The 14,000-nt window shown below is 35.9% G+C and overlaps 2 protein-coding genes across 2 annotated transcripts; one reads left to right on the top strand and one right to left on the bottom strand.

The window, feature by feature from the left end:
- Positions 1 to 720: 720 nt before the first annotated feature.
- LOC130621370 (uncharacterized protein K02A2.6-like) lies at positions 721 to 5,299 on the bottom strand. Its single transcript, XM_057436659.1, has 4 exons — positions 5,283 to 5,299; positions 5,168 to 5,183; positions 4,856 to 5,084; positions 721 to 4,799 (listed from the first exon to the last, which is right to left on the bottom strand). Exons 1-4 carry the CDS (start codon positions 5,297 to 5,299, stop codon positions 721 to 723), a joined length of 4,341 nt encoding a protein of 1,446 aa, XP_057292642.1.
- Positions 5,300 to 9,271: 3,972 nt separating this feature from the next.
- LOC130621369 (uncharacterized) lies at positions 9,272 to 11,753 on the top strand. Its single transcript, XM_057436658.1, has 4 exons — positions 9,272 to 9,301; positions 9,441 to 9,975; positions 10,061 to 10,372; positions 10,466 to 11,753. The coding sequence occupies exons 1-4, from the start codon at positions 9,272 to 9,274 to the stop codon at positions 11,617 to 11,619; spliced, it is 2,031 nt and encodes a 676-aa protein (XP_057292641.1). The 3' UTR covers positions 11,620 to 11,753.
- Positions 11,754 to 14,000: the final 2,247 nt, after the last annotated feature.

The following is a 14,000-nucleotide window of genomic DNA, read 5'->3' as shown; positions in this document are numbered from 1 at the left end:
AATCAAAAATGAAAATTTTGGTTCCAATTTTTTTTTACACTTTTTTATTTTGAAATTCAAAATTTATAAACTAAAATTCAAATATTTTAGAAGAAAAAAATTGAAAATTACAAATTACAAATCAAAAATTGAAAATCAAAAATCAAAAATTAAAAATAAAAAATCAAAAAATCAATTTTTTTTCCACTATTCTTTTGCGATCAAATATGATGCAATGAACATGCAGGTTTTTTTTAACCAACCCTTTGCACTCCTGCACAGAGTTTATTTATTAGGAGCGTTTCATAGGGAGATGAGACTGGTGTCTAATATACAGAGTGTAGTAGTTGTCTATCATCAGATAAAGAGTATTCTTCTGATAAAAGAAGCTAATCACATATAAACATAAAGTCTGATATCAGATGCTGTGACACCATCTTGGATCGTGTTTAGAGAGCGAGCCGAAACTCACGGCATCCGATATATACCTAGTAAAATATATTACAATCCCTCTTTTTCTCGAAGTTATTGTTGTTGATTTCTTGATTGTTTGTTTTATAACATGTTCACATATTTGCTTTTCAACTCAGTTCCTCTGCACGTACATAAAACGTTTTTGTTCTTCAGCTATACACATCGGTCTTTTACTATATACATCGTATCGTTCGTCTGCTATATATATACATCGTTTATCATTATCGTTCTTGTTATCATTATCTTGTTATCGTTCTTATTTTTTCTCTAAGTCTTCTTCTTGCGCTTCGGATTGATGATGACGTAACGCTCTGTAGTTTTTCTTTGTCGTTTCGGGTAGGTTTTTGCACCGTTCTTGTGGTTTTTCTTTTCGTATAGATCTTCTTCTTTGTTATGGCCATCATTCGGTTTAGATTGTTGGTTCTCATCAAAATTCGCATTGCTTGAGCAGGTACAAGGGTCTGCCCTGTTTCGCGCGTTAGAAACACTCGATTGCTTACCCTTCGCAGATCTATACAGTTTCGCGTGTCCGTTTGCTCGTAGAAACGTTTTTCCTTCCTTGTTTCGAACCATGATGCTTCGTTTGTATACTTTAATGATGGTGAAGACTTCCTTTAACCAGGGCGGTGAAAGTTTGTTTTTGTTGTCGGTAAGATTTTTCAACAATACCTTTTGTCCGACTTCAAAAGTGACAGTTTTTGCCTTGCGGTTCTGGTCGGTGTTTTCCTTGGATTTCTGTTTGTGCTTTTCATCATTCTTGTTTACTTCTATATCCAATTCACTGTTGCTTTTCACAAGTTGACTAACGTCAGGAAGATCATTCGTTAGCGGTCTACCGAACATCAGTGTTGCAGGTGGAACTTTAGTTACGGTATGAGGTGTGGTTCGGTAACTCAAAAGGAATGTGTCAAGAGTTTTACGCCAATCCTTTCCAGTGATGACAGCAGTTTGATTGTGTCGCTTCAATGTGCGGTTAAATCTCTCAACCTCACCATTAGCTTGTGGCCAGTATGGAGTTGTACGCCGGTGTTTTATACCATGTTGTTGAAGGTATCGGCTGAATTTGAAGGACGTGAATTGTGAACCATTGTCAGTTACAATTGTTTTTGGATAACCAAAAATACTAAAGGTTCGCTTCATAACATTTATTATGTTTTGCACACCAGTGTTCTTGATAGAAGAAACTATTGGGTATCTGGATCTGTAATCAATCAAAACTAACAGGTTGTCACCAGAGGGATAAGGGCCTTGAATGTCCATTGCAATAGTGTTCCAAGGTTGTTTGGGAATTTCTGTTGGTTGTGACGGTTCATGCCTGGTGGTGGAGGGTGCAGTTACTTGGCAGGCATGACAGGTAAGTGTTAGATCTTCGATTTGTTTGTTCATCAGCGGCCACCAAACTTTTTCACGTAATAGTAGTTTAGTTTTGGTTGTTCCTTGATGCGTAGCATGTGCTATCTGCAACATTTTCTGTTGTAGAGTGCTTGGGATGACAATTCGTTGTCCTTTGAGTAAAATGTTATTCACAAAGGATAACTCATGCTTTGCATGTCTGTATGGATTCAAAGCAGAATCTTTTGGCCAGGCCTTCGAGTTAATGGCTTTGGTGACTTTTTGAAGAATGATGTCTTTTGCAGTTTCATCTTGTATCTCTTCGATATTGCAGCTTTTAGGTACTGCTTCTGCTGCTGTAAAGTTGATAAAGGATTCAATTGAGTCGTCAGTTTCTCCTTCACTGTCTGTACAAACAGGGTCTCTTGATAGTATGTCAGCAGCATTTTTGGCACCAGAAATGTATTTTAATTTGTAGTTATACCCTTGTATGCGAAGAAGCCATCTCTGGATCCTCGGTGGTGGAGATGTGGAAGTTGGTGACATTACGTGCAAAAGACTCTTGTGATCAGTGGTGATATCGAAGTCACGGTCATATATGAAAAAGTGAAAGTGTGTGCAGCCAAAGGCAACTGCAAGAGCTTCTCGTTCTGTTTGTGAGTATCTCTGTTCAACAGGTGTTAATGCTCTACTTCCATATGCTACCGGCTTGAAGTTTCCATCTTTCTGTTTCTGTGTAAGTATGGCACCAAGACCATACGGACTTGCATCAACAATTATGTCTGTTTCCGCCTCAGGATTGTAAAATGCCATAGTTTCAGAAGTGCAAAGTTTTTCTTTGAGTAAATCAAATGATTTCTGTTCAAGATCTGTCCATATGAATGGTGTATTTTTCTTGGTGAGTTTCCTCAGTGGAGCTGATAATGTACTGTAGTCTTTGATGAACTGACTGCAATAATTTACTAGACCAAGAAAGGATCTGACTTCTGTCGATGTTGTTGGTGTTTTGAATTTGTTGACTGCAGTGACTTTGGAAGGGTCTGGAGATATGCCATCTGTTGTGAGAGTATATCCACTAAATAAAATTTTATTCTTGCTAAACTCACATTTTTCTGGGTTGACACGCAGGCCATTCTCAGAAAGATTACGAAGAACCTTATCGAGATTGCGGTCATGCTCAGCTTGTGTTTTTCCCCAGATAAAAATATCATCAGAGATGTTCTTTGCCCCTTCACAATCAGCAATTACCATTTCAATATTTTTCTGAAAATGTTCAAAGGCACTTGAAATACCATATATGAGACGCTTGTATCTGAAAATTCCTTTATGGGTAATGAAGGCAGTAATGTTTCTGCTTTCTTCGGCTAACTCAATTTGATGGTAGCCTTCTCGCAGGTCAATTTTTGAGAAGACAGTGGCTCCATTTAATAATGGTAGGATTTCTTCCAGTTTTGGAATAGGATGCTTCTCTCTGATAATGGCAGTGTTTGCTCTGCGCATGTCCACACACAATCTAATTTTGCCATTTTTCTTAGGTACTGCGACAATTGGTGAAACCCACGAAGTTGGTCCATTAACTGGCTCAATGATATCTAATTTCAGCAGTCTATCGAGCTCTGCTTCAACTTTCTTTCTGGTGTGAAACGGCAGTCTCCTAGTTGGTTGCTGGATGGGGGTGACATCTGGATCAATATGGAGTTTCTGTTTGAAGTTGTTAAGTTTTCCCATTCCTTTGAATACCTTGTTGTTTTTGTTGAGGACTTGTTCTGTTGATACTGGTATGCCTTTTGACAGACTTCTGCTACCTAACTGGAATGTTCTATGGTTGATGGGTGTTGTAGCTGGTCCAATTCGTAATAGATCTAGCTGCTCAGCTGTTTTGTGACCAAGTAAATTGCCTCCTTGACCAGGTATTACGTAGAATTTTGCTAGTATTTTATGGTGATTTGCTGCAACTGTAGCTTTGAAGGTACCAGTGATTGGGAGCTTCTTAGTAGCATTGTATGGGTAGATTCGGGCATTGGATTTCTGAAGCTGGATGTTGCTGAATAAGCGTTTATAGGTTCGAAAATCGATGATATTTGTTGTGCTTCCAGAATCAATGATAGCAGTCATTTCGCTATTGTTTACTAGAACGGGGAAGTTATTTGACTTCGTAGTGTTCATCTTGTATAGGTAGATATCCTCATCTTCGTCATCAGAGTTTTCATGGTTGGTTTGATGAACTTGCTGTTTATTTTTGGTGCGGCACATTTTTGCAAAATGTCCTTTAATACCACATTTGTTACATGTTTTATCTCTTGATCTCCGACATTCATGACTTTTGTGGTTCTTCATACCACAGCGACCACATTCTGGTTTGTTGAATGATTTGGTTGGGTTGTTCCGATGTGGTGGTGCATTGTGTTTCCTATGGCTACGATGAGGTGGTCTACGCCCATGTAGTTTGTTGATTTGTTCAGAGCTTTCTTCTTCAGTGTCATGTTGTGTTTGTTTACCATTAGCTATTTCTTTGTTTTGGTGTTCTGCAGATTCAAAAAGTCGTCCAAGGTCCTGTGTTTTCTGGAGATTCAAATCAGTTTCCATAAGTAAACGTTTGCGGAATTTAATATTCGATGTTTTTGCTATGACCATGTCTCGGATTTCATTGTCAGTTTCTGATCCATATTCACAATATAAGGAAAGTTGTCGTAGACGGGTAATGAATTGATCCGTACTTTCCCCTACTTGTTGTGAGGCTTGGTGAAATTTATGCCTTTCGAAAGGTATGTTCTTTTTGACTGAAAAATGTTCATCAAATTTATGGAGGGCTTCTTCAAATGTTGTTCCAGGATCAGAGAAAGTTTCAAATATTTCCTGGCATTTAGGTCCAATCATGTGGAGTAAAATTGCCCTCTTTCTTTCATCATCCCTAACTCCACTTGCTAGTATGTAGTATTTAAGACTGGTCTGCCATTTCGTCCATCGTTGACCAACTGAAGTCGGTTCTCCATTTGGGTCAAAGGGTGGTATGGCTGGAAGTTGCAAAACGGACATGCTAGCTGCACAGAAATGCTCAGAGCGCGCGCACAAGTATAACTATCGCTTGAAATTACAAAGGACAGCCTAGCAAAGTTTCCTTTCGCACAGTAAGAGTCAACAAAATTTGTTGTTTTGATTCGAAAATTCACACGTCTTGTTTCACGCGAGATTGCTTTGTAATTATGAAATATACCTCTCCATGAGTTCTTGGAATCCTCGTCGCCAATTTGTAGTAGTTGTCTATCATCAGATAAAGAGTATTCTTCTGATAAAAGAAGCTAATCACATATAAACATAAAGTCTGATATCAGATGCTGTGACACCATCTTGGATCGTGTTTAGAGAGCGAGCCGAAACTCACGGCATCCGATATATACCTAGTAAAATATATTACACAGAGTCCTTTAATTTTATAGGAGAAATGTAACTACACCAAATATTTAATTAAATTGAAAATCAATTGGCCCTAAAGGTACACGCATTCATCACTCATTCCCTTTGTACGCAATAGATGAAGAAAAAGAAAACAAGTTTCTAAGTACAGAGCCTTTGAGAGATTGTATATAAAGCTAGATTTCCAGAGTACAAATATATCATTTTGGCCTAAACATATAAATAACTGATCCTCTTGTCACCATGCAAACAAGTAAACGGTCATTTATATCGCTGCATGTGTACTGAGTAATATTAATTACGCATACAATCTTATATATAATAGGACTTTGTTGTAGATCATTTATCGCCCACTTGATTTACAAATAATATAAATTGGATGAGCAGTTTTAAGTAATATCGTATATTTAAGTTTTTGGGTGGTATGAGACCGAGGAATTTGCCAGACAGGTGTCTAAAAAATTAATATAAAAACTGAGTATGTATTGCAACAAACTAGCCTAGGCTGCTTGCTAGATGTACCTACATATCGTTATTGGTATATTTGCAACATAAATCAGTGTTACAAGCAACAACAAATGGGTATAATACATAGAAACAACAGTGTATAATAACTATGCGAAACAACTAGTTACATGAACACATGGTGGAAAAAGAAACACTTGTAATTAATCGGTAACCAAACAACTAGTTGATACGACTAATTACAAGGTATATTCGTACACACCAGTTAGGAGACATCCATAAACTTGAGGGAAATAGAGGGTTTCATATGGTTTCATATCGTACGTATGCATTTTCATCATTAATAGTTCCTTTTTTGACATATTGACATCTCTATTCATTCTCTATTAATTCTGTTTTCCTGCACAGCTTTTTACAGAGAAAATTAACCAAAATGAATGCGTTCACCTGTTAAGACCGGGTAAAAACATTTAACCCATGACAGTGTGGTGACGACTTCACAACATCGAAAAACAATTTTGTCTAACGATTATCGTAATAGGTCTAGTAAAATTAAATGTATATTGGAAAAAGAAACGTGTTCAGCTTTCGCATAAGGCTTGATCAGTTTGAAGTGGTACAGCTTATAATAATGTTTATGCTCGAAAAATAATATATGAATTGAAATTCGTGCACAGTCAATTTGGGGCAATCACACTTTCAGATTGCGCAAATTTCATTACAGCAAGGTATTTTTTTAAACCGTTACACTCACAAAACGCGACGCGACTAATCGATTGTCGAATTTCCTACATCATTTGGCTAAAATTTACTTAGTAGTAAAATACATATTCCTTTTCGCATTTTTATTAAAGAAAAGATCCTAAACACCCATTAAATATAATTTGCTGGTTAACCAATTGGTAATAATAACCAATATGCTTCAAATTCATGAATATTAGTAATCGAGTTCACACAAAAGTGTTTGCGGAAATCAGCCGCGGTTCAGCTTTACTGAAAACCGTTGTATTACAGGAAAAGACTTTCGTTGCTCTACAAAATTAGAAGCTTTTGTGGAAAAAAACTTGCATTTCTACAGTTGAGATAAATAGTCATCTACTTCCAACCAGTTCTGATAAATTCTGTCTTATGGCAGTAAAATTTTTAAAAAAACCGTTTTTTATGTAAACTCTTTAAAGCAAGTTTCAATCATCTATACAAGAGTACACGCGTACCTTTACATTCCATCTTTATAAATTTTCATCGAATCAGTAGCAGTAGTCTTGCTTTTTAGGATCTGTATGAGTGTCAATCTTTAACGCTTTGGCTAAACCGCGACGAGATGTAATTAGTTGGATAATTTGTCGTAATCTCCCGTGTCTTTGATCTCAACCTGCGTGTGTGTTCTTTCTGTATTTCCATGATTTCTAGCAGCTAAATAAATGTGTGTTTAAAAGTACTTAAACCTAAATAATAAGCAAATACTGTCCTTTTCGCTTTGTAGAATCACAACTTGTACAACGACAAAACCCGCAGTGGCCATTATGATAACTTTCACAACATCTGTACTTGTCTTTATAATCAACAGGTTTTTATCATTTCTTTTCTTCTGTTCACGTTGTTAACTATTTATATATTTTTACAACATCTAGTTTATGGTTAATTGAATTACGTAATAGAAAAATTACTAGTAATAATCGAAAATAAATAGAAATGTTTGAAAAAAAATGATGTTAGAAAAAAAATGTTTGAAAAAACACATGTTACAGAATCTCATTAATATGATAATACTTTGTTTCCTTTTGCACAGTTACACACGGAGTCAAAGAAAGTGTCCGGATTTAAATGAAAACATAATTGTGTAAAAACGAAAATGTTTCATCCGTTTTCATCTTTTTACAGTCATGTACCAAAACTTATAAATTTTTAAATGATCTCCTTCTTATACTAACGAAGTTTTTTAGATCTATCAGTTATTGTCAGTTTACATTACAAAGTACACGAATGCAAAAACTTAATACAGATTTAAAGGAATATGAAAAAAATCTTTTTGAAAACTTTCCAGGCTAAATTTCGTTAAACTTAATTAATTCTGCAGGCAGTATAAATGTGATAATAAAAGTATGCACGATATTATTATCAACCAAAATATAGATTTCATGATATTTCATTTGCAGGGTTATTCTTAAAAATCGCAACATGTTGCCTCCAAGAACAATAAAACGACTCGAACCTTCAGTTGAAGTACCACTTGTCACCGCCACGGTTGACTATTTGTGTAGTTTTGACGTTGTGTGATTAATAGCGAATCGTTTTTGTGGCCATAATTTCCTTTTTATACGAAGTCCAAATTATCACGCTAAAAGGGTTCAATAAACAACAAATATGGTAGTATTTATTGTTCGTGTGAAAAATATGTGCGCTGCCACGAAACTGCAAATAATAAGTGAGGGAACAATTTCCAGTGTATTCACTTTGCTAAGTTCCATTTACACAATCTTCATTTCTGCTTTTACGAGTTTATAATAATCGTAAAAACAATTGTGTGTTTTCTATTATTGTTATAAAATGCTGCTAAAAAAGAATGCGAGAAGTTGGCAAAAAACTTAATGAGAAATTGAGATAAGTGATTCTTTAGAAGCAAACTTGTAGAAACAGTCTTTATGGGGACTTTGCAAAACGACATTGCTTTAAAATTTAGTAATTTGTATATATTTGTTAAATAGAGAAGAAAATGTAGTTTTCGGGGACATTTGCAATGTTGCAATTCTTGGTAAGGCCCTAGAAGCAAAATTCTTTAACAGATATGCATATTTATAAAAAATGTAAAAGGAACATGCATTTCAGATTAAAATATTTTTTAGTCGACATAACGTCGAAAATTTTGAATATATTGTGTATATTTGTAGATTATATGTAAAAACGGTCATTAAGGAGACTTTGCGTACTAAACATATTTTCAAGTGACATTGCGTTTAAATTTTGGCAATGTAGATACATAATTGTGAAATAGACAAGAAAATGTATTTTTCAGGGAGATTTGCAACGTAGAATTTCGTAGTGACACTTTAGAAGCATAATTCTCCAACAGATATGCATATTTATATAATATGTGAAATGAAGTTGCATTTTAGAGTTAAATTCTTCTTGGTCGACAAAACGTCGAAAATTTTGAATAAATTGTGTATATTCGTAAATGATATGTAAAAACGGTCTTAAAGGTACCGTGGCTGATTACAACGTTTTGTTTTCATTTAAAATAGGCGCACTGTAAAAGACGCGGCCGCGTGAAATTATGTGCGGCCGCGTTTTAAAAAGCGCGGCCGCGTCTTTATAGCAGCGGCCGCGTGTTTCACCGCGAGTTTTACCGCCAGTTTTCAAATCTGGTCCGCAGAATGTGGCAGTTAAAACAGGTACTAAAATACGCGGCCGCGCTTTTTGCCACTTATTCTGCCGTTAATTTTAAAGTAAAACAGGCGGTAAATGACGCGGCCGCGCTTTTCTTCCGCAGAAGATTTTCGAAAAACAACGGCATGTGGCCAAGGGCGCAGTGTTCTGGTCTGCAAATTAGAGCCCTGGAACACTAGAACGGAATTCTTAGAAAGTTACTTCTCAGAACTCACAGAAAATGGCAGCTGCAGCTGGAAGCTTTGAAAAGGTAAACAAGCAATTAGCTAGCTTATTTCGCTTTATTTTTTGCAAATCTACGAAGATAGTAGGCAAAGAAACACACTGACCTAAGAAAATCTTTCACATCACACAAGTCAGTTTTGATAATAGCTATATGTTTTGTTTAGGTGAAAACTTTCCTTGAGTCCAGAGGTATAGAGTATTTGTTGAATTCGTTCATCCTGAACAAAATTGACGATAATGTGGCTCCTCAAGTTGAACAACAAAAGCTTGTGGAGCTAGGGTTGGCGTATGGAGATATATTATCATATCGGCTGATATTTGCACTCCCTGTGGTTGAAGAGAAGTCCTATCATGAAAAGGCAGATGAACTAAGAAAAATATTGAAAAGAGCCCACTCTGGGAAATATGATATTCATAACCGTCCGATAACTGTAAGGGAAACCTACAAAGTTAATGTTGGATTGAAGTGTAAAGATAAGTTATCAAAATATACAATGAAAAACAACCAGAGTTATTTGACACTATTTAATCGATCTACAAAATACCCTGAGCTACATGACGAAATACGTAAACACTATGATATACCACAGAAAGATCAAACATTTGTTGGTAATTATAACGGTCACTCTCTGGAGCAAGATTTCATTGATATAGAAACATATGGTTTGAGTTGTAGAGACAAAAAAAAAAGGAATACAAGTATATTTATACTATCCTAAATCATTTGCGAAGTTGGAGTTTTCAAAGTTGTGCAATAAGTCATATTCAAGCATGTTTGAATTAGATACAGAAATTATTGGACCAGAAGAAACAGTAATATCATCTGCATGGGCAGAAGGTACCTCAACAATTACTGTGCCACCCAGCTTACCAGGATCGAATTTTGTTGACAGAAGTATATGCAGTGTTTGTTCTTGTACGTATATTGGTAGCTGTCTACGCTGTGAGCAAAATGAAAGTTACACAGCAACTTTGCTAGCAGATCAAACAGACAACATTATGACAGAGGATACTTTTTTAGCATCACCCGATCCAGATGCTGTGACAAATACTGCCAAAACTGACATAGATGTAAACATAGAAAATTCTACTCTTCGTGATTTGAGATTGAGACATTTTTCAAGAAACACACAAAAACCAGTGAGATATAGACATTCAATTGGCTCACCCTCATTGTCTCTTTAACTAGAATCAACAGAGGACAGTTCAGCATTTGGTGATGATGAAGTGAATCGTTTTATGGAAAATTATGAGACAGATAATTTTGATAATGCTACTCCACAGTTTGAAGAAACAGAAACTGATTCTATCGCATTTATGCAAAACTGTGAAAGCTACTTCACCAATTTACCAAAAGTAAACACAAAGCATATCATCATACAACGAGATTCACAGCGTTTTTGGCCTGTATTATTACGTCAAAATTTTGATCTTTCGTCTGAAAAAATAGCTATCAGATTTGCAGGTGAACCCGGTGCTGATGCAGGTGGACCGCTGCGCGAATTTTACTCATTGTCAATGAGACGGTTTACCACTATCCCTGGGGTATTTTTCGGAGATGACAAAGGAATTTGTTTCAAATTAATGCCAGATGGTGTATTAAAAAAAGTATATTACAAGCTTGGGCAGTTAACAGGTGCATCTATTATACATGTTGGAAGAGGTCCCGAATGTTTCTCTGAGCTCATTTTCAATGCATTGTATGATTTGCCATATCCTGATAAAATAACACCAATAAATGATGCAGAATTCAAGTATAAATTGGATAAAATTGAGAGTGGCGAGAATGAAGATCTACTTGATTTGAACATTGTTCCTGTACCTGATATCGAACAGAACAAGCAAGTTTTTTCAATCAGTTATTTAGTGATGAAAAATCGTGCCGCAATATCACAATTTGGAGAAGGACTAAAAAGTATATGTCCAGAATTTATGTTACAATCCAATTGTCACACTATGAAAGCTTTTTTATTGCCAGATGAAAAGATCTTAACTCTTGATGAGCTTCTTGTTATTCTATGCTTTCACAACGTCGAAGAAATTGGTTCTAATTTACACCGTGATATTTCCAATGCCATTTGTGACTGTGAGCTGTTTTTAGCTGATGTTGCTAATGGAAACTATGATGAGATATCTCTTAAAGACATACTGTTTTTATTCACTGGAATGGATAAAATTCCCAGAAAGGGTTTGGATAAAAACATTGATATTTTTTTTAACTGTGATTTCAACTTTCCAAAAATTTCTACATGTGGACTTAATGCCACTCTACCAACAAAAAAAGTTGAGCATAATCTGAAGATTGCTGCTAAATTCGGAGGGACTGGATTTGGTGTTGTTTAAAATATTCATGTTTTGTATCATATATTGTTGAAAAAATGTTTTTAGTCTTTTTTTAAATGAAAATTTTGTTATCAAGTTTTTTGGTAATCACTTTTTTAGGACTTTTTAGTGTAACCTTATAACCCCCAAGAGATCTCAGTTCTTCATATACGTTTCATTGAAATTTTTTTGAATTTGTTAAAGTGCTCCCAGTGAAAACGAGCGAATTTCGCCTCTTTTATGATATTGGAAAATTTATTGATTGTTATTCTCATGATTTATATGTGATATTTTGTTTGGATATGTTATGTTTCATCAAAGAGACTTAGTATATAAATGTTTCTTTTTGTTTAGCTTGTTAAACTATAAACCCGTCATTCCTTAAGAATCCAAGTAATTGCACATATGTTTCCAATGATTGTTGTGCGTCCATGGGTGCTTGCAAGTGATGTATCCCCATATAACAAATCAATAAATCATGCAAATCTTTATTTTTGAAAACTGGATGATGATCAATTCCCATGACATTTTCAGCGACAGATATTTCAGTGCTATCCACAAGCATCCCTTGATTTGAATAGCCACTTGCTGACGGAATATGAAACAATAGGTCTGGACGACCTCCTGGTGCGCTTGATGACTGGCGTACGTTTCTTGAATTCCATGTGATGACAAAATCATTAAATTCTCTCTGTAAAACGGGAATATAACAAAGAAATAAGGCTTCTCTATGGGTTGGTAATTCGGGGTCATATACGAGTGTTGATGTGAGATGTTTGAAATAATTTATCCACCAATTAAGTTTGTACAACTTGAGGCGAGACCAAAATGCTTCTATTCTCTGGTTTCCCGTTGAACGACCGTACTTAAAACTATCGCTGTTACCAGTGAAAAATTCTTGTAAATCCGCACAATAAATGTTTTCCGTCCCTCGGTCCATTCTCAGTATACGCGGACATACACCGTATCTCTTCACGCATTGCAAAAACAAATTTCCGATTACAAGTGGATCATTATTTGTTGTTGAAACAACCAACCATAGTAATTTACGGCTGAAACCATCAATACCACCGTGTATTGCCAATCCCCATCTTTTTAATTTGTCATTTCCATCTATATGATATATGTCACAAGGACCTTTGGTATCATATATGCGTCGTGTAATCACTTTTCCAAGCCTTTTTTCTACTCCTGACGGATCCACCTCCTTCAATATAGTTCGCACAGTCTCCTTAGCAACAATCACGTCAAACTTCAATGCTATCAATTCTGTCATTTGCCGGTAACCGAAACTTGAAGATGACACTTGCAACTCATTCTTAATAATATCTACCAGGATACTGCGAGAAACATTGCTAGTTCGACGTAAGCCCAATCTTGTGCATATTGATTGAAACTTTCTCATAGATAATGACTTGTGATGACGCTTGTTAATCACCATACATATTTCCAAATACTTCAACTTAGGTCGTAGGCTATGATAATACGCCACTAAATCTTCCAATGACACATCGACACCGACTGGCATAGCATCCATCTTGCACTACGAGTAAACACGTTTTCGTCATTGAACGGTGGTAACTCTCAGGACCACATCGAATTACATCTCAAGGAAAACTGCCCGGCCGCGTCATTTACCGCCTGTTTTACCTTGAAATTAGCGGCAAAATCAGCGGCAAAAAGCGCGGCCGCGTATTTTAGCACCTGTTTTAACTTTGACATTCTGCAGACCAGATTTAGAAACCGGCGGTAAAACTGGCGGTAAAACACGCGGCCGCTCCTAAAAACACGCGGCCGCGCTTTTTAAAACGCGGCCGCACATAATTTCACGCGGCCGCGTCTTTTACAGTGCGCCTATTTTAAATGAAAACAAAACGTTGTAATCAGCCACGGTATAAAGGAGACTTTGCGTACTAAAAATATTTTCAAGTGATATTGCGTTTAAAATTTGATAATGCTTATACATAATCAAAATAGACAAGAAAATGCGTTTTTCGGGGAGATTTGCAACGTAGCATTTGGTAGTAAAATTTGAGAATCAAAATTCCCCACCGAATATGTAATTTATGAAATACGTAAAGTGAAGGTGCATTTTGGAGTACACTTTTGTTTATCGACATAATGTCAAAAATTTTGAATATATTGTGTAAGGGGACTTTGCGAAGCGACATTGCTGAATTGGTTCAGAAATTACGATGGCTCTGAGGGGTCACACTTCTGTCATAACTTTTTTTTACTTCTGCACTTTTTTTGAAAATATATACTTCTGCACTTTTTTTGAAAATATATACTTCTGCAATTTTTTTGAAAATACTTCTGCACTTCTTTTGAAAATACTTCTGCAATTTTTTTGAAAATACTTCTGCACTTTTTTTGAAAATACTTCTGCACTTTTTTTGAAA

Source organism: Hydractinia symbiolongicarpus, chromosome 12 (genome assembly GCF_029227915.1).
Source record: "Hydractinia symbiolongicarpus strain clone_291-10 chromosome 12, HSymV2.1, whole genome shotgun sequence".
Lineage (NCBI taxonomy): Eukaryota > Metazoa > Cnidaria > Hydrozoa > Anthoathecata > Hydractiniidae > Hydractinia > Hydractinia symbiolongicarpus.
Note: the sequence above shows the minus strand (reverse complement) of the source record. Positions and strands in the feature narration are given on the sequence as shown.